Source organism: Olea europaea, unplaced genomic scaffold (genome assembly GCF_002742605.1).
Source record: "Olea europaea var. sylvestris unplaced genomic scaffold, O_europaea_v1 scaffold2483, whole genome shotgun sequence".
Classification (NCBI taxonomy): Eukaryota; Viridiplantae; Streptophyta; class Magnoliopsida; order Lamiales; family Oleaceae; genus Olea; species Olea europaea.
In genome coordinates, this window is record NW_019243053.1 from 43,470 (window position 1) to 64,795 (window position 21,326).

At 34.2% G+C, this 21,326-nt stretch overlaps 1 protein-coding gene across 1 annotated transcript in view; it reads right to left on the reverse strand.

Annotated features, from left to right (window-relative positions):
- Window positions 1-429: 429 nt before the first annotated feature.
- The window catches only part of LOC111382374, a 24,028-nt gene continuing 3,131 nt past the window's right edge, over window positions 430-21,326 (reverse strand). The window contains exons 3-24 of the mRNA XM_023006320.1: window positions 20,935-21,184; window positions 19,741-19,807; window positions 19,340-19,490; window positions 15,129-15,296; window positions 14,208-14,300; window positions 13,916-14,125; window positions 13,703-13,804; window positions 13,371-13,494; window positions 12,735-12,808; window positions 12,488-12,646; window positions 11,542-11,634; window positions 11,165-11,236; window positions 7,688-7,805; window positions 6,301-6,473; window positions 5,414-5,498; window positions 4,446-4,574; window positions 3,846-3,952; window positions 2,327-2,404; window positions 2,154-2,249; window positions 1,638-1,733; window positions 1,351-1,534; window positions 430-1,146 (exon numbers count right to left, since the gene is read on the reverse strand). Coding sequence (XP_022862088.1) covers window positions 977-1,146; window positions 1,351-1,534; window positions 1,638-1,733; window positions 2,154-2,249; window positions 2,327-2,404; window positions 3,846-3,952; window positions 4,446-4,574; window positions 5,414-5,498; window positions 6,301-6,473; window positions 7,688-7,805; window positions 11,165-11,236; window positions 11,542-11,634; window positions 12,488-12,646; window positions 12,735-12,808; window positions 13,371-13,494; window positions 13,703-13,804; window positions 13,916-14,125; window positions 14,208-14,300; window positions 15,129-15,296; window positions 19,340-19,490; window positions 19,741-19,807; window positions 20,935-21,184 — 2,799 coding nt within the window. The 3' untranslated portion in view covers window positions 430-976. The remainder of the gene's footprint in view (window positions 1,147-1,350; window positions 1,535-1,637; window positions 1,734-2,153; window positions 2,250-2,326; window positions 2,405-3,845; window positions 3,953-4,445; window positions 4,575-5,413; window positions 5,499-6,300; window positions 6,474-7,687; window positions 7,806-11,164; window positions 11,237-11,541; window positions 11,635-12,487; window positions 12,647-12,734; window positions 12,809-13,370; window positions 13,495-13,702; window positions 13,805-13,915; window positions 14,126-14,207; window positions 14,301-15,128; window positions 15,297-19,339; window positions 19,491-19,740; window positions 19,808-20,934; window positions 21,185-21,326) is intronic.

Below are 21,326 nucleotides of genomic sequence, written 5' to 3' on the forward strand. Positions count from 1 at the left end.
TAAATAAATTTGATCGTCATCACAATTATAATAAAATATTATAGCTTGATTGGCAAAGATAAGTATAATAGTTACGGTGATTCCCAACGTTTTCAAATCATCAAAATATTATTATTTTTATTTTTATTTTTCAAATCTTCGATTGTCGATCACTAAAGAGTAAATAATACTTAAAAAAGTAGCTTAGTGAGAAAAACCCTTTTCTAGATTTTCATATCAATTCAAGTAATGGAGGATTACATAACACGATACTCTACTCATTTTTGAAAAGGATTTTTAACTCGATTGTTTTATCAAATTGGTCGAGCTAATTTTATCGACTTCGTTGACATTATTCTAAAAGAATGCCCGCTCGTTGATTCAGTTCCTATTCCCATCGAGAAGTACTCACCACATGATATTACGCCAAAGAAAGAATAAACCAGAGCAAAAGTCACAAAAAAGTACATGTTGGGACTGCAATACAGTAACAAATATACCAAAAGGATGATGAAAATGATACATTAAAATATATGAAGCAACTAAAAACAAGGTTATCTTGATCTCTCACAAGAAGAAAAAACTAGTTTAGGCCCAAACTGATTTGACAGCTTTACCTATAGATGTTAAATGCGTTCTAAAAGAACAAAATTCCTCCATCTCTGAACACAGCGCAATGCCTGCCGGAAGTAGCAATGTGCTTCTAAATGTACATGGAATGATGCTGTCACATATCCAGTCAATGCATGTTTGGCATCTAGTACTAGATCGTACTGGACAATATAGTACCAAAATTTTAACTTATTTTTTCTAATTAATTAATATTGTCCAGTAGGATCTGAGGCCCGGATCCAGCACTTCATTATCATTAAAAAATGGAAACAGGCAGAACTTCTTCAATCCACCATTCCAAACATGCCATCTGAATATTATCCATTGTCTCCCTAAGAGGAGTCAATAACATGAAATGCTTTAGACTCTCAATGTAACATGTTAATCACCATGCTGCATGTTTTATTTCAGATGTCGCTTCTTGAAATCTCTTTTTTATAGATTTGAAGCTGCTATGACTTTTCTCGGACCAACGAAATGATGCACTGCGCTTTATGAGATCAGCAACAAGAGGAGAACTCGCACTGAAATCCTCCTGCAGATTCTCGTCATACTCTGCACTCAGATCAATGGAAGTTAAGTAGCATTAACAGGAACTTACATTGGTCGATGCAAAAACTAAAGAACAGGTCCATAAGAAATGAGAAGGGATCCCTTGTAAAATTTTCATGTTACTCCAGGAAATGCAGAAAAGCACAAGGGGAAAAGTAAATTCTCAGATCCCACCAGACAGGCAAAATCAAAGAAACCAATAGGTACCTGAAGATGAAGGAAGCTGATAATGTCTTTTTAAGAACTTAGAGGCTTCTCTATCTTTCTTATGGCATAATACCCGTATTAAAGTGTGAGCATCTCCCAAATACCGCTGGCCATAGTTACGACCATTGGCCCCCGCTGAAATATGTTCGCTGGATGTCATCAGCATCTGGATCACAGATTCAGTCTGTCCCATCATGTCAGAAAAGAGAAAAAAGTATCAACATAAATGTTAATCTGAACTCACTGATTTGGACTCAGAGTAAACTTCCAAGTGTGGGACATCATACCTGAAGGGAAAACAGGCTCAGGATTTGATGAGAAAATTTTGCTTCCTCCTCAACCAATGAACGAGGAAGACCTTCTCCATCAGCTACAAACAAGTCCTAGAAAGATGAAGAACGAGCATGTTGTTTAGTATCATCATGAGCTTTCTCAAAATATTGGAGAACATAAGATGTCATTTCGGAGCTTATGGAAGGTAAAGGCTCTCCAATAAGTTAATGGTTATTTGCGAGCAAAAAGAGCAGAGAATACATAGGAAACTCATATGTCTGCCAGTACTGAATTAATCTACTGATAAGGACTTCCTATGTCATATATAATTTGAAATTTTAATAATGAATTTCATACTTGTCAACTTTAAAGTAATGACAGTTTAGAAGAAGACATTATGCACTATAGTACATCCGACAAGGGAACTAAGAGAGGAGGAAACACGACAGCGATCAACAAGAAAACTTGATACTGTAAGACCCTGTGAGGGGTACGTAATGAGGAGCCACAGCATATAATCAGTAGCGTACTTTTAATATGTTAAGATCTTCTTCTATCATTGAAATATCTGAATCAGAAAATGCACGTGAAGGGCCTCCATCTAGCAACACCCACACAAATCCTTCCTACACAAAAACTACATAAAATCAGAAGCAAACAAGAGAAGGAAATTATATGATACTATTTTAAGACACAATCATACCAGTGATGCCTTAAAAATGCTCGACACCACGAGATCTCTAATTGTATCATCAATCAAACCACTTACGGTATTGAGGGCCTGCAAATATTACACTCCACATCATACAGGTTGCCAGTAAACACAAAGTACACGCACACACACATATATTGTTCCTGTGAAGTTTGCATCGTGTTAAGTGAAATGCATCAGGGGTCTTTTTAATTAAAAATTTATTATAAAAAGGGAACTTCACAGGACAGCAGTAAGATCAGCAATGTTATAGGAACTATATGATTTACTACAATTGATCGTCATTAACATAAATTGAGCATAGTTGAGATCAAATGTTAATCAAAACAAGGAGGAATAGATAAAGAACCAAGCAAATTTGTCAATTATTCAAAGCAGTAACATTGAAGATACAATGCAGGAGAAAATATTAATGATGATATCTGAAGGAAGAGAACTAGGGCAGCAAGCAATGAAAAACTGAACCAGAACTTTTTTGAAACCGTCCATTTGGTGTCATGTGGACCCGTTAGCGAAACGGTTTTGAAATAAGCCAAACAGTTGTAAGATGGTTTTTTTAGGATTCAGAATTTTAACGGTGGTTTGAGACAAACAAGACAGTTTGAAATTGTAAAAAAATAATAATAATAAACAAGTAAACAAATAAAGTTTTTCCTGAAGTTTGACTAATAAATTACAATCCCAACATCCAAAATAATATATAACACAAAAATGAGTAATTTGGTCAATTGTCAATTACCGAATACCAATAATTAGTTAATTACCTTAACATCACAATCCCCAGCGTTGAGATTTCTTTGATTTTGTTGGTGTTCATGTTTTTACGCATTTTGAGGGATCCAAAAATACTACCCACTTATCCATCACTTATTTCTATATATCTATAATTAAACCGTTCATAAACACTTCCCAAACATGCTTTTTACATTTTAGTTTGATATATACAGGATTTTTTGGTATTCCCAATAAAATGTGAATATATTTTATAATCCTTGAACTAGTGACAATGAAGTGAGTAGGAAGAAAAAATATATGACCAAACTGTGGTTTAAAATCGGACCAAACCGTTATGTTCAGGTTTTAGAAAATCTCAAACCATTTCAAACGGTTTGGTTTAGGTTTGGATATTTCTCAAACCATTTAAAACTGTATGGTTTGAAAATCTGTTCAAATGACAATGAAATGAGTAGGAAGAAAAAATATATGACCAAACTGTGGTTTAAAATCGAACCAAATCGTTAGGTTCAAGTTTTAGAAAATCTCAAACCATTTTAAATGGTTTGGTTTAAGTTTGGATATTTCTCAAACCATTTAAAACTGTATGGTTTGAAAATCTGTTCAAAACCCATCCAAACTGGACTGCATATACCCCCCTAAAAAGAACCTAAAGTCACATTGGGCATTAAAGGGAATTGAGACTTGTTAGTTTAACTTTCAGGAATGGCCATTTAAAGAGCTTAAGAGAAAACAAGATCCAGACATAGAACAGAGATTATTAGAAAAATCTTACACTGTCAAATTGTGGAAGTATCCCATCTAACCGATTTCCTTCAACACCACCACGATATAAATGAAACAGGAACGAATCTCTTAGATCCAAGAACACAAATCTAGCTCCTAGAAGTCCAACAAAAAATTAGGCCACTGTTACATGAGCATAAAGTTCAATGCATTAAATAAGTCAATAAAAATGTAACATGTATAATTTTCACACACTGCATCACGGTGCTTTTTTTTTCCTTTTTTTTTTTGCAAGTGCTACTCCTAGTAATTATCTTTGAGAGCTTGGCACACAAGCTTTACAAAGGGAAAACGCCTATAAGCAGCCAAGCAACATAATGAATTACAGCTTTGGCCGTAGAACCTACCAAATAAATGCCCGGACCTGTGACCTAAGGTTCATCTCTAGTAAAGTTTTTTGCCATCGTGTATGTGTTAGAATATAATGGGAAAAATTAAGAGTAAGCCATAAAAGAAATACATCTAAAAGCACGAAAATAAAAGAGAAGAGGAGGAAACAAGCAGCATCAGAATACCATTAAGCAGTTAAAAAAATTTCACTTTATCAGGTCTAAAAGGATAACTGATCGTCAAAGGTTAATTTACTTACCTAGAAAGTCACACGTCTGTCTGATAGCATCAGCAGCAGAATCCCTAATGCACTCCAATGTGGCAACAAAAAGCTCAGCAACTGATTCGTTATCCAATTCTAATGTTGTCTCAATAGTTTGCTCTGTTGCTGAATGAGATGGAAAGTAATATTAAAAAAGAGAGAGAAAAATCATTGTTTCCTTATAGTTTTATCAAGAGATGTGCCTGAGAATGATGTCAGACTCCCATGCACTGTAAAGATTTGCAGCATCAGTGATTGTTTTGATAATTCATGTACCTATTTACAACCTCTGAAAGGTAAAATGTTGATTTTTCAAGTCAGTTTCTAAGCTCCATTTTCATTTTAGTTTCTGTTTTCAGTGAAACAATTCTAATTTGCTATGGCAGATTTCATTTTAAAAAATAGGTTATGCAATTCAAAAGATGACCCGAGATGCCAAAGAAATTTCCCAAAATAATTAGAATAAGCATATAAGTTGTTCGTTCAACTAAAGCACTCAACCAACCTCATGTTAGTTTCACCATTTCACTTAATCAAGGTGGGTTACATCTGCTTCTACACGTACCGAAAACAGAATACACAAGTATTTGTCAGATTTATTTATGAGCTGGAGTTTCTAGAGAACCAAGAATAAGAGAACGTCATAGGAGCATAATCAACTTTGCTTGTTACAATGTATTTGGGATGCGAGAGACGAAAGAGATTTTGAGAGTATTCAAGCCTTGTAGAGAATGAAATTACATTTTTGCAAATTATATTTCTTGGATCAGGGAGCCTTCTTGGGTCAATATACAATTAATTAGATGATTTCTGCATGATATCTTTGTATAGATTGATATTCCTAATTTTTATTTCATAAGCACATGCCCTTGCAGAAACATCAAGGGAATGATCTCATAGAAAAAAAGGGTTATAATTTGCTTGGTGAATCCTCCATTACATGCTTACAATCCTAAATAACTTACAGCATCTATTGTTTTTATAAACTCTGACAGATTCCCACGACTTCCTAATGCCATCTTCAAGTACGGCAGTTTGTTTTTGAATGTACTGCAAGAACAAAGAAAAAAGGATCTGTAGAGATTAGTAAAAGCATAAAATTTAATTTATACACAACCAAAATTGAGAGCTTAAAACATAGAGAATACATGTTAAATTATTTTTTCAATAGCAGGTGGCTACTAGGAATCTGTTTCCCTCCCCATTCTAAATCCTGCCTTAATAAAAAATGTTAAGACAAAGGGTGACCCAAGTTGAGGAGCACTAGGAATTCCACTGGAGTGTAAAGTAAAAATCACTTCAAGATTTAGGTTTTTTGCCTTTTGGAATTATCCTTGAAGTTCGTTCGATTGTATATTTATATTCGATCTAGATTCTCGCTAACCCTACATACCCTATTTTACTTAAAATTGGAAAGGCGGTCATTCAATACCTAAAATTCATCTCTTCAGATACGATGAGTCCACTGTCAAAATCATTGGGCTACTTCGTAATTTAGTCGGTTGAACAGGTGCTACTTATGCAACATACTTCTTTACATTTACTTTAAGCCCCAAGTCGTATCTCTTTCCCTCCAAAAAAAGGTTCAGGTGTCGGAATAATTATCAATTATGCTTCCTGCAGAAAATCTGAAATTTATTTTAACAAGACGCTTATTCATTTCTCTCTAATAAATACAATATTAAAAAAGCATTTGGCTACAGTAGTTTTGTAAGGGTAACATGAGAAACAAGTTTCAGATTCAATTAAAATTGTAAAAGATCTTATAGTTGGCAAAAAAGTTAGTAGAACCTACTGATTTATATTCACAGAAATTATTTATGGACAAAAATAGACGAAAACCTTCACTTACTCGAAAAGTGTTTAGTCTGATACACAGGGTGGGAGTAGTCAATTCATTCAACTTCTTATTTATTTCATTGTCAAGAATCAAATGCTCTCCCAGCTTTTTCTTGACAATAGGAAATGTCGTCTCCTTGTAACGAGTCAAAGGAGGAGTAGAAGGATACAAATTTCGCTTATCAACTGCACTTAAAAAATGCAAAGCTGTTAACAACTTAGTTAGGCTGTCTTGAACCAAACATTCTTCCTATGAGTTCAGTTTTATACGTCAATGAGCCCTCGCTATAAAGAATTCAAGTGTTTTCAGTCCAAAACCAGGGTTTTTCTAAACACACTGTAGGAGTCCACTTAGTAAACAAAGCCTTCTGCAGGAAACATGTTATTGAGATAAATTAAAGAATGAAAAGGGAAAACCTGAGAAATAATGAGTTATAACTCTCCTGCCACGCAAATATGAAGTGCAATAAACTATTTGTGGAAAACTTCTAAATGAGATATCGTCTTCAAATGACAACCATGGAATACCAAAAATCTGGTAATCATTACTTTAGCTTCCTATTTCCATTGTTCACCCATAATTCAAGAAATCTATAGACTTGAACTCCAAACTGTAAAATGATAAGGTTAAAATCATATGAAGGTAATGATCCACAATGTGTGCTGTTTCGAGACCCTGCAAACAACTCTTAAAGCAAAATCTAATTCAGTCTATTGGCATCTCTGATGGAATCAACTTCAAAACAATTGGTCTTAGCTGGGATGCACAGAGGAAAACCAAATAATCAACACAAACATATGATAATGGAAGACAGAGATACCAGACCAATCGAATTGTGCATGTTAGAACACTCATACATTGATACAGACTCTTTTAACCAGGTCCAAGAATTCATATCATATCCTTTTCTATAAATCCTTTTAGGACCAGCATTCGTACTATGGAAAGGCTATTACAATCATTTTACTGAATGGAACAAAATATGATTTGCAATGACTTCAGATGACTGATAGTCCATAAAGTAAATTTGATTTAATGTTGGGGTACCATTATAATGGGTGCATGGAAGTTGCCATGAAAATTCAAGAACTCCCAGGAATAGCACCACCTCCACAAACTTGGCCACACCAGACACTAACATGGCAGAATTTAACGACCATCACATTCTTCATCACATGTACAAACTCATAGGGAAAAGAAATGTACTGCTATAAATTCAATTTGATGACCTGGCAAGATGGAAGCATCACCAGCCTCATTCATTAAAAAATGGGGGCAAGAACTTCGATTTGACTAATTGTGTACAAGTTAGTTATTAGCATATATACCAGCAAGTGCCAATGGACGTGCACAAAAGAATCAAAAAGCACATGCTGAGCAGATCTCAGAAGGTCCTTACCTAACTGGCTAACCACTTTCACCAAATAGGCATCCAAGCAGTGGAAAATGATAGACAGTAGAGCTTGCAAGTGTGTGATGTCGAGTAGAAGGCTCATCTCAAAAAATTGATCAACAGTCTGCAAAATATTCAGATATTGGACCCACAGATTCAATTAAAAAATCCATCAAATAATTATCTAATAAATAAAAGAAAAAGCAAAATGCCCAACTAGAAGTACTTGAGATACTAGTATACAGGTAAGTACCATAGAGATTGACTGAAGATAATAAGAATACACCTTGGCAAAGCTTACACAAGAATAAAAGTTGACAAGAAAGCTAATTTGCAAAGAAACTCATGCCTCAGGCCAACTTAAAATCAGCCAGATGTGGATTTAGGATAGATACATAGAAAATAAATATACAGCTATGGTTAAATCGCTCATCTGGTTTTACCAAGAGCAATAATAACACGAAACAAAGAAAATTGAAAGCAAGTAAGAAGACAAAATTTAGAGCGGTTGACTCTGAATGCAAGAGCTATGTCCTCTTACCACTAAAAGTTCACTATGTCGAAGAAGGAGAATTACAATGTGTTGTATGTGAACACACGACACCACAAAAGATAGGAGGAAAAGTAGGGCGACCTAATTCATGTGCAAACTTCCCAAATTATCTCAATTTCACTTAAAAGTGGGGAAGGTATACAATATAATTAGGCTCCAAATGTAAAACATATACAAGTGCAGTTCATTTTCAGCATCCTATAACAAAATGAAATACAATTGTATTACACAAATATCAAATAGCAAACTAATACGTAACACTATTTTGTAATCGTAAAATCTCATTTATTCTCCTTTTCTTTTTTTCTTGTTTTCCATAAGAAACATAATTAATAATTTTATTAACCAGGATATAAAAGTACCATACATCAAGGAAACATGGAGTCCACGCATAAGCAAACAATTTTAAAAATAGACTCAGTAGAACATCACATTGTTCAACTAAGGGAAAGCAAAGATAAAACCCATAAAGATGCCAAAAACTCTGCTTGCTCTTATAAATCTTCAAGTTATTATTTTTTCCTCAAAAATTCTATGGTTCCTCTCTGCCCAAATTATTAAATAATAATAAAAAAAAACAAAAAACAAAAAAAAACACAGGTCCGCAGCTCTCACACAACACAGCCCAACTTTCCCGTGCTAAAACTAATAAGTTTTTCAATAAATATCTTGATACACCTTTCAGGAAAAACCAAGTTCCCTTAAGAAGCCACCACAAAAATATAACATCACATGCGTTAGAATAAGTGATGAATATACTATTTGTTGTCCTCCAACAACACACACCAAGAAAGAGAGAAATAAATGAGGGCATTTTCTTTCAACTATCAAAGGTATTAATCCTAGCAAAACACCTTAATCCAGTTAGTATGCAAGATTTCCAGAAGAAAAGTAAAGGGAAAGGGTTCAAATAATGGAGAACTAGGCAAAGTTAATAAAAGCTAGGAAATTGGATTTACAAGAAATACTCTGGAGGACTCCAACTTCCACAACCAAATTAGAAAATGAGGCTTAAGAGGAACACTCTCAGTGATGGATAATAAAGAATATAAATAAGTTATCTAATAAGTTTTTCAATAAATATCTTGATACACCTTTCAGGAAAAACCAAGTTCCCTTAAGAAGCCACCACAAAACTATAACATCACATGCGTTAGAATAAGTGATGAATATACTATTTGTTGTCCTCCAACAACACACACCAAGAAAGAGAGAAATAAATGAGGGCATTTTCTTTCAACTATCAAAGATATTAATCCTAGCAAAACACCTTAATCCAGTTAGTATGCAAGATTTCCAGAAGAAAAGTAAAGGGAAAGGGTTCAAATAATGGAGAACTAGGCAAAGTTAATAAAAGCTAGGAAATTGGATTTACAAGAAATACTCTGGAGGACTCCAACTTCCACAACCAAATTAGAAAATGAGGCTTAAGAGGAACACTCTCAGTGATGGATAATAAAGAATATAACTAAGTTATCTTGCTAATCCTAAATCTAGACCAAATTGGAAATTCCAAGCAATAGAAATGTTTTTAGAAACAGAACAAATTTAATAGGAAAATTTTTAATGCAGAAACCTTATACCGTAGGAAGGATAAAGCCAATGTAGCAACAGTGATCCCTCTAGACATCTTCCTAGAATTTGATTTCGTTTCCCATCCCTAATCCGAATGGGGGAAAAAAAACAACTTCCAGATTTTTTAGAAGAGCTCTCACTACCATATTAGAACTCCAACCATTTGGACATTCCATATTCACTCTTCACAGCCCTTTCCCATAAAGAAAATGGCTTCAAAGGGAATCTCGATAACCACTTTCCAATAGTGGCAGGTTTTCAACATCAAATTACCAGACACTGTCCCATTCTCCCCTGCCTTCCCATAAAAATCTCTGGATAATTCTTTGTACAGGCAGAGAAACCTTATGAGACATCTTAAAATTTGACATATAATAAATTGGGATGCTAGAGACAACAGATTGACTGGGAACAAGTCCACCCGTTCTAGACAAGATATTTTTCTTCCACCATTCCAAATCTTTACGTGAATTGTTTAACATGAAAAATAGAAGAATTAATTCCAAACTGAAGAAAGAATAGAATAGCGTTGATCAAATTATTCACTCTAGAGTCTGATAGATCTTTTAAGGAGCGTATTTGTCACAGTCTCAATCAATAATAACCAGAAGTCATGAGACAAAAAATTACCACACAACAGAAAGTCCAGGTGTTCGAAGGCCAAAAATCAACTGAATAACCAATCCTAGATGCCAAATTTAAACCAAGTACTACCCAACATTAATCCCCTTCTCCATAGTTTTACTTGATACGAACATGAAAATATTAAAGATTCCTGCAAGGGTGTGAAAATGAGCCTCCAAACCTTTCAAACAGAACAAAGTATCATATGTAAATTGTAGTGAGAGACAGGCACGTTATCATTTAATATTTCAAATTCTTCCAAGAAAGCCTCCTCCATCCCCTCCACAGCTCCCCTTGACTACATATGACATCTATCACTATTGTAAAAAAAGTGACAAGGGATCACCTTGATTCTACCCTCTTGAAGCTCAGAATTTATCACTCTGTTTGCTACAGATAATGATCAAAATTGGAAATATCAAGAAACAATACGAGTGGAATATTAGAGCTTTCAGAAACTTCTATGGGGTGTAATGCATCTAGAATAGCATGAGAAGTGGGACACTTGTGCAACTTTGAGACAACCCCCAGAATCATCTGTGATACTTGTTTGAGAATGCAGGAAACGAAATAATGGATAGAAAGACAATTAATCGATTGATGGGTCCCTAGCGCAATAGAAATCATTTCTCATAGCGTGTCGAATCAATAGCGTTTATTGAATTTATACCTCATGAACATTTATGAAGTTGAAAGCATAAGTTGCATTACAGCAGCTACGCTACACATACCTCCTCTATGATCCTAAACACTTCAACTGCTGAAGCTGCTTGTTTTTGCTGAGAAGATAAAGGTTCCCAGTCCTGTAATATGGCAATATAAATGAAATAGTAAGCTAAAATACATTTATAGATTATTGAACCCTTGAAGAAATATATAGCATGTGAAAACAGCTGAACCGTTTAACATCTTCTCGTCATGATACACAAGACCATAATGATTACATAGGTTCCAAACACTACTGCTCTATGTTTTAAGGTTTTCAGTGACAAACTGTAAGGAGACCTAGAAGCAAACCTCCCAACCATGTTGGAATATATTTTGCGAATTTGCCAGAACATAACACAGACAAAATTGCAGGTAGCAGAATTCCATGTATGAGACAAACCTCAAGGTCAAAAGCACGTCCAGTCCATTCCAGGATTCGTTCATGTTGAGCAACTACCCAGTCAAGAATTATTGACCTGGAAATTTCATCGATCTGGAGAGAGGAGCGAAGGAGAATGAACAGACAGCATATCAAGAACAGGTCATGAACAAGGTGAAGCAGTAACGGGGAGCATTTACATGATTTAAAAACTCACTGTTCCATTGTTGAATAAAAATTTGTGCCTTACTTTGGATGTTTGCCCAATTTTAGCATTCAATAAATCATCACCGCTTAACAATCTTAATAAGAACTTGACAGCAAATTTAGCCACCGTTTGTCTCCCAATTTTTCCTCATTAAAATGAAAAATATGACCGTTATCCATCACATCAAACCATCGAATTTGAATTTCTATCTCTTGTGTGAGGTCCATAACGACTATATTTTTCATTCTCATTCTTACAAAAATGGGCCATAAACAGAAGTTTCTTGCATTCTGGAATTTTTCAGCCGCCTGGTGCTTTTGAGATGTTTTTCTCTTAGATGTGCATCTAGGTTCTTTTAAAAACTAAGCTTAAGCCACTGGAAAAATAAACTAAAAAATGAATAAAACTAAGTAAATACAAATGCCAACTAAAATGCACTTACATCAGCTTTATTTTAAAAAAAAAAATTCTAAAATTCATCACAAATGTTAACACAAAGTTTAAATTAGAGTTGTAAACTCTAAATACCCTGCTCTTATGCAAACAGCAAGCTGTAGCTTTAAGCAGGAACAAGCAATATAGACACTAGTGTGTCTGTTTTTTGTGAGTTGTTAAAAGGGATTCATGGCCAAAAAATAGAGCTGCAGAACGAGGTAAAATTTCTGAGGCACAAAATCAAAAAGTTCATAGTAAATCCACTCCATTGACAATAGGAGTAAAACAGAAGAGAATGCTATCCAGTCCCAAAGATATCCGAACCTGGTAATGGTCAAATTCTTGGCCATGCAAAAAGTGCAACTCTCTTTCTTTACAAGCAGAAGAATAAAGCTTAATAAGGCAATGCTCCAATGCATATGCTGCAGGAAGCACTTTCCTCACATCTTGAGTAAGGCATGTCACATCCTTGAGGAAAGGTTTCTGAAGAGCAAAGAATGAACTTGAATCAGTATATAACCAACTGCAAAGAGCTAGAGAAGACATAAATAGATTTTCACTCAAACCAGACCAGTTTTCCACCATAAAACTGGTGCAGTCNAGAATTGCATAATCCAATAATGTCACTTCTTCTGTAGCAGCAAACTTCCATTATGAAGAAAATGCATTAGAAATAATATAAAGGCTTGCATTGTATGTACAATATGAGTTGAATCATTGCACCTATAAAGAGAAATCTGAATATATCCATAATATAAATGGGCCAAACCAGAACACATTCTTCCAGGCGGATAAAAAGGAGGTAAGGAAAAGGAAAAGAATAGTAATAGAGAGTGCAAAAATGAGATATTTCTATTAGAAGAAAAACTTAAAACTAAGAGAGATGTCATAAACCATAAAATAACTCCAAATTCACAAAGAAAGCGGCTCACGTTGCCAACAAGAAGGAAGCTACATTTCCAAGCAATTGACCTTGTACACAGTTGATCTAGAAATCTCTTCAACCATAGCATAATGGTAATCATTTCAAATTCATGCACAATGTTTTATCCGCATAAAATATACAATTATTTAGAATCTGGTCATCAAAATGTTGTAGGCATTAAAGCCTGTTGGGAAATGCTGTCACATTTCGTTTTCTGGTTCCTAACATGACCAATCCCGTCATGACATGGCAGAATACCTGATTGTTTGCCCATTTTTCAGGAACATTCTCTGACAAGCAAATGGTGAAGTGCTGAAAAAGGAATATGTATCTTCGAGGTGTTCAGTATTTCCATCAAAAGCACAGTTATCAAAATTTTCTTCTCAAGCAGGGCAACGAACACAACCTTCAGTTTAAAAAGATCTGAGTCCACGTGTAGTAAAAACCAAAAGCACTAGATTCAAACATGTTTCTACATCATCCTCAAATGCTCCTAATGACCTCTACTAAGTCTAATAAGTCCTCTTATTAAAATGAAACAACATAACGACTTATGAAATTATCGAGTATTAACAAACTACATTGCAATTTAAACTGCTACACACAATGTATACCTGCTGAAACAGCACCCATGCAAATAATGCATGATGCAGTCTAAGTGTAATACCCAACATCGACCAGGTCAACTTCACGAAGTTTAGAATTTCATCCGCTTCCTGATACAGAACCAAAATGACTACCATCAAAGCTTTGACAAATATATACTAATATCTTTTTTTATTGCTTGAAGTTTGTTCGTATAAATGCAGTTAAGAAAACACAAACACCTCCACAAGCTGGCCATCCTCGAGAATGTCAAATACACCAAAGAGTAACTTCTCATAAAGCCTAATGTTCAAATGATAACCAGTGGTCCAATGGTAAGTTTCTCCTTCAATGCCAAAACGTGCAGGCATTGATGAGAACATCAGAGCAACTTGTCTGATGGTTAATAGGACTTCACTGCGTTCAGAAGGAGATGTCTTCTCATCCCATTCCTAGATCATATTAAATTCAAGTAGTCTAATCAGTCAAAATCGGAGTTTAGGTTATCAAACCTGGCAAACAGGAAAGAGATACCTTTGAGTCTCGAACTTTTGCAAGTGAAGTTCCAATTATCTGCTTCTCAGACTTCTTGTAATCAGAAAAAAGTAGTTCTTCTATAATATTTGCCTATAATAACACCATTGAAAGATAGTCACTAGCTGAAACATTTCAATCATCGGTGAATTTCGATACTAAATACTAGGTAAATGAAAAGAAGATGTTTTGGAGTTTAATAAGTTCAAGAGATTTTTAGTAAATTTTTAGAAAATACCTTGTAATTTTGCATAAATATAAGTAATCCATTTTATATACACGTGAACAGTTCAAACTATTAACTCCAACTTTTGTGTACTTTCCTTTCAAGCATATATAGTTCTGTACTCTCCACTAGAACTAAAGATGATTCTAACTCAGTTGATAGCACAGATCCCATTAAGAGTATCACAGCATAAATTATTGTAAAGGATCTCTTCACCAGTTTACTCCAGCCCTTTTTCGCTGATCTATGATTCTCAGTTGTTAGAAATATGTCCTTTAAACGTGTTGAGTTCAACCTGCTGATTCTCATCCTTCCACAACTCACCAGATTAATGATTAGGCACGTATGTCACATTAAATTGCAGCCATTTCCATCATCTTGTCGTCACTTCAAAGTTAATAGATACATCACCTAATGATTATCTTTCTCATTTAATTTCAGAACTCGCAGGAGCTAAATCTATCTTGTGTATACAAAATTCTTTAAATGGAAAAGTTGTTTTCCTTACATCAAGCATAAAAATCATTCTCATAGGTATAAAATTGAGAAAAAGATGAAGGAACTGTTCTTAGCTATAAGATGGCATAAAGATCAGCCAATCAAAAACAACAAATAATTTAAGTAGAACTCAAACAAAAATAAATTGCCTGAAAAACTAAAGGGAAACATATAGAGCAAAAGTAACAATAAATTACTTGTCTATTCTTCCAGTTGATATATGATTTCTCACTCGGAAAATCAGATTTTGATATGCCAGTCAACAGCACCAATGAGAGTTGTGGAACATCTAGTTGCCCCCAAGGCTTCCCTGAAGCAAACTGTGTCAACCTTCGCTTAACAAAGGTATCCGTTGATTCTGAAACCTAAAAAAAAAATTGACGAAGTCAGTTACTTTTTATCATATGAATAAATGTTACTATGCTATGCTCTTTAACTAAAGCGAAAGAAAATATCAAGTGTGAGATTCCATCTGGAAAATTCCAAGAGAAATTTTAAAAGAGGAGAAATTTTGTAGAAACTAAAAATCTAGACAAGATGATGATAACAAAAATTAACTCAAGCCATACAAGAAAAATACAAGTCTGTGAAAGTTGGATGGATGGAAGAATATGCTTCTCATATATAGCCCTTGTTTGAGCCCCATTATTTGGTGTTACTAGATTTTGGAATTGTGATTTTTGGGAGAATGTATGGTTAAAAAGTAAGGAAAAACATTTTATTGTGTGAATGTGTGGTTGAAAATGAGGTTTGAAAAAGATGAGTTTTGGGAAGATAGGGATCAAACAAGGGCATAATTTGGCTGCACTATGGATACAAATTTTATGAATACCTCACATGGTCACATTATGTTTAGCATCAGTCAATTAAACAATAAATCTGAACATAATGATAGTGAGAATATTTCTGTAATAAAATGGCGAGAATCTGATGAGATTGACTCAAAAATGGAACACTGGACATTTCGCTCCTTATAAATCCCTGAATAACCTATAGAACTCAGGGTACATCTTGATTTCCTTTAAAACGAGACTCTTTGAAGTTCAACCATTTCATCATAATCTACTTGCCCCAAAAATGAACCTTTATTCTGTAGTACAGTAATTCGAACCCTAACAACTTTCAATTCATATGAGTAAAAGTATAAATTATTCAAACGTTGACAGACAGGAACCCCATGTTGATCAATGACAGCAGGCTTCAGTCAAGTTCTCCGTTTCATAGTACAGAATTAACTTGATCAACAAATTGATGCCAGGGAAGGCCACTTTTTCCAGAAACCATCAACGTCTTGAGTTATAAGGATCTTTTTCTTATTAAGTTTCCGTTTGTTTTGATGTACAACATTATCGGGAAATATGTTCCATAAAAATCACATCAGCTTGGTTTGCCTGTAATTCCTAAAAACTTTTTACACGTGGGCAAATATTATTCATCAATTTAAGAGATAAGAATTACGACTTGAAACCAAGTCCCCATACACAACAACCATGCCCTCACCTCCACCCACCAGCATCACCTACCACTTGCAAGAAAATAATTTCATACATCTACCACACTGGAAATTAAAACATAAAATCACATAAAACAATGTCCATGAAAAACTATCTTCAATAGATGCAATGAGCCCAACTTGGACCACAAACATGGCATGAGATGTAGTCTCAAGAAATCAGTACTTAAGCCTATATTTCACAATTACTGAGCCAACTCATTCAAGTTGCAACTTAAGGCCGAAACTTCAAAACTTATCAACCAATATTGGGACACAAGTTTCGGTGTTAGAAAAAATACTATCCAAAATAACTACATAAGAATTCAGTAAACTTAGCCCTTGTTTGGGCTTTAAATTTTTCAAAAGTTCATTTTTTCAATACACATTTTCATCCATAGATTCTCCATAAAATAATTTTATATGTAAACTTAAAACGTTTCTTTAATTTTTAAACACACATTCTACAACTTTTTACTATTCCAAAACACATTTTCTTGGAAAAATAAAGCCCAAATGAGGGCTTAATTTCCAATTAATATGCTTCATTACTGTTGCAGAGAATATTTAAATGATATGCAAGTGGCCAGGGACGAATCTAGGCTTCAAGTTCAGCTAGGACGGACCGCGAAAGTTGAATGTTTACTGTCAACGGTCAACGTCCGTGATCGCAAAACATGGTCGTTTATCAATACTTAATTAAATAATATTCAAAACATTGTATGGACTAGATCTAAAAGAACTAGATGTACCACTAGAATTAGAATAAATAGATATGGACTTTCATTTCGATTGAAAAAATCATTCAATAATTTGCAAAAATGCCCTAATATTTTTTCAATTAGAATTGATTAAAAAACAAAGCACACATGGTTGAATTGAAATCCAACATCTTCTCAATTATTATTTTTTTCACTTATCTTAAATTCCTAAACACAAATTCTCAAATGACAAATCAAAACTCATAAATGATATATTATAACTCATAACTCAATGACTCGTACAACATGAATTATTTATCACAACCACAAATTTAAAATTCTCGTTTTAATGCCAAATTGCCAATTAACTCATTGAACATAAATCACTATTCATGAGTCATAAATAAAAAAATAACAACAAAACCAAATTTTGAAAACAATGATTTTTAGAAGTAGAACTATTTTTTTATCCCAAAATAAAATTGTTTTCCAAACTCTTAAAAGAATAAAGAACAATTCTTAGATTGTCCAAAATTGAATTTTATAAAATAAATTGATTAAACATAATGATAAAAGTATCTATATTATGAAGTAATAATTTGAGTGAATAAATTTTTTTAAGGAATTATTTCAAAAAAGAAAATTATAGTTGTTTAGTTATTATTTATTGTAAAAAAAATAAAAAAATAAACAATAAACAAAAAGGTGGACAGATTGGAATTGAACCCCCATACGTTTTACGTACAAAGAACCCCTCTACCACATGAGTTATCCTTGCATGCTGGAGGTTGGTACAATATTTTATTAGTATTTAATTATTGTGGTTAAAAATTAAAAAGCATTGTGCAGGCTAAGGGAATCGAACCTGTGTGTATCTTAATGCAAAGGCATGGACGCGGCCACTCAATCCACAGATCAGTTTTCGTGAATTTTTTGCACAAAATATATATAGATAAAAACTTAACATAAACCTTCACTAAATTTTTCACCGGCCGTGCCGACTCGCCAAGTGCTAGATCCGCCCCTGTAGGTGGCCTATCAAACGAACACCCCCATTTTAATTAATTGTGCATGTGTTAGGCTTTGGTGGAAAAATTGAACCTCGCCTACCAATTAGGGGGCTTATTGAAGACAATATTTAAATGGATATGTGAGTGGTCCTATCTCACAACTTAACACGTATATTAGGCTCCACACCTCCAATAAAAACTCTATAAGACAATCTGTGAGCATTTTAATGGATAAGCTATTGTCCTACGTTTTTTGAGAAGAAGCATTTGTCTTCCCATGTAAAGGAAAGAAAGTAGAAACCACTTGTCTCAAACAATAAATCAATTGAATTTTTCTATATTATGTATCCTTACGTGGGAGAGACTAGAACATTGAGTGAAGCTAAACCCTTGGCACTGACCAACTGTGGGTGCCAATCTTCGTGTTCCAGCCACAGTGCTACATTGATTGATTATCTTTCAAAGTCTAGAATATATGTTTCTTTTCCCAAATTAAAACTTTTCAATGAATAGAGAAACTATCGTTAAACTACACATCTTGCTCTGAATTCAGTTTCAGGTTTTTTTATTGTGAAAGTCTGATTTTATGAACTCAAATAGCTGTATTAGAGAGTACTCGAACAGCTAGATAGTTCCTTTTTACCATTCTTCCACACTTTTAATTGTAATTTTAGAAGAAACTTAAGCTGACATATCATTCTCAATGCTTAACCCACACAACTTTAGGTATCACATCTGTCATCACTGTAAAAGGCACCCATATACACTACCAGTGAAAAGATGTGGTTTCTAAAGCAAGTACTTCAATGGCAAATTTTTCTAGATCTTTAGAGCAAATTTACTATTTCAAGGTTCAATAAAAAAAACTGAACCCATTATAGGGTGACAATAATGCATATTTCATATTGGGATGAAACTTAACCTTTAACCATCTTAAAAAGTGAATTAAAGAGAGGTGGGAGAGATAGACAGAGAAGGAAGGCAAAAACTGATGCCTTATGCCACATATGCATTACAGTTTGGACTTTAATAAAGTATGGTATAACTATTAATATTTAAACTAATGAAGAAAAGAAAAGGGGAGGAAAAATTACAGCAGCATAAAATAGAGATTATGAGCTGGAGCAGGAAAACTTAACAAGACATAAAAAGGCATTAATCATTGATGCAGTATAAGAACACAAAAAGGGCATGTCATAACTTGCCTGCATTTGCAAGCGAATCGTTTCGAGAAGCTTCAAATGCCTATCTGGAGACTCGGACTGTAAATGTCGTTTATCCTTTTTGTTTTTCAAGCCAGCAAGAAATCTAGAACTTTTTTCCCTCTTTTTACCGTCAATGAAGTGAATTTCAAATCTGGGTGAGCAAGAAGCAAAATATTAATAAAGGAACAAGAACAGAGAAAGAGAGATTTGAATATACATCAAAAGAAAAGGTAAAAAGGAAAAGCTATATATACACACACACACACACACACACATATGAACAAATCAAAGACATACATAAAAGCAATCACACGAGCAGAAACTAACATCATGCTAGTTAATATTTTTGGAGGGACTGAAAAGCACAGAGGCACAAGCTAGAGATGGGAGGAAGATATTACCCTGAAAACAGAATACATGCAAGCAATACTTCGTAAGCAAATTCCCGCAAGTCATCATCCACCAATCCTTCACAAAACCTAAAACTATGTATCAGTTTACTCAAGAGATCTAAAATTCATTTAGATTGTTAAGATTGCCAAAATATTGACCTATTATGACTCTTATGACCTTTCGTTATTGTTTTCATTCATATTAATTATGTAAACATTTTTAAAGAGTTCAAAAACCAAGAACAAAGAAAAACAACTTAGCTAGGTAAAAGGGACAAGAATTTGATAGGATTTTTGAGGTCTATATGACTAAAATCTTTTGGAAGGCCAAGTTCAGCAGGACATCCTTGATGGTAGAAGGTAGAATTCTAAGAATCAATAATCATATTTTTACGTAATATTAAGAAACTCCACTTTTTATTTGTATAAAACTTTAAAATCATTAAGCTATCTGGACCTTAGATAATTGTTAAGATTATTAACAATTGTCCTTTGCTGATTTACATATTATAATATAACACTGTTGCAGAATCTATTCTTCGAATCAAATAAATTTCCAGAACTAATATTAGAGGCCTATAGCTATGATTGTTGATCCACTTATTCGACTTTCAAAATTCAGAATTACCTTGGATTTAGGACATATCGTGGTGTAATGTTAAAGAAGAACCAAAAGGAAAAGAACGACAGAAAAAAGAAAAGATAGATGTGTAGCATAGTACACATCCCCCTGCATCTATAAACTAGATGGATAGCATGGAAGCTAATCTTGCTTGTCATATAATCTATTTATATCATTGAGGTGTTTTTCCCATTAAAAACATTGATTGTTTATTATTACATAATTCTGCTGCGATCACTGTGATAAAGTGAAACACAAGGCTCCATTTCTGCAGATATGCAACTGATATCTTTATTTTAAGCAGCCTCACATTTGCTTGCTTATTAGAGATTTTAAAACCACGTGTAATGCAACATGACGATACACGAGTGTTTCACCTTTTGGGAAGCCATATTACCTACTCAGGTAATCTAAAATTCAACAGGGGAGTGTTCGATAATCAGACTTGTGCCTGAGTAGTGAAAGGTGGCATAATCAAATCCACAAACATTATGAAAATCAACAATGTAATTTTTATTTCCATCTTGTTCTAGTGGGGTTGGGGGAGCTCATCATTGAACAGGATAAAGGAAAACATATACCAGTTCTCAGCATTGGTAATCCTACTGTAAGAATATCTGCATTATGCGTGGGACTTAAATTTGGAGATGAGCTAACTTGACAATTCACCCCAATTTCAGGACCAGATAAAGCTACTTGTTCACTGGCCAGATAACTTGATCGGATGGGATGATGCTGGTTGGAGACCACTGGGGGTGCCCGCCTAGGTGGAGATCCAGCCAACTCCGGATCTGAATGAAGAAAAAAAAGATCTCCTGATTGCAAGTGCACCTGCAGAAAATAGAGACAATAAATAACTTTCTTCATCAGAAAGGGAGGAAGCCAAACAAACAGTGAATCCAGCTGAACATAAAGATAAAAATTAAAATCCAGAAATTTTAGGGAGACAAAAAGCACAAATTCCTACGCTCCT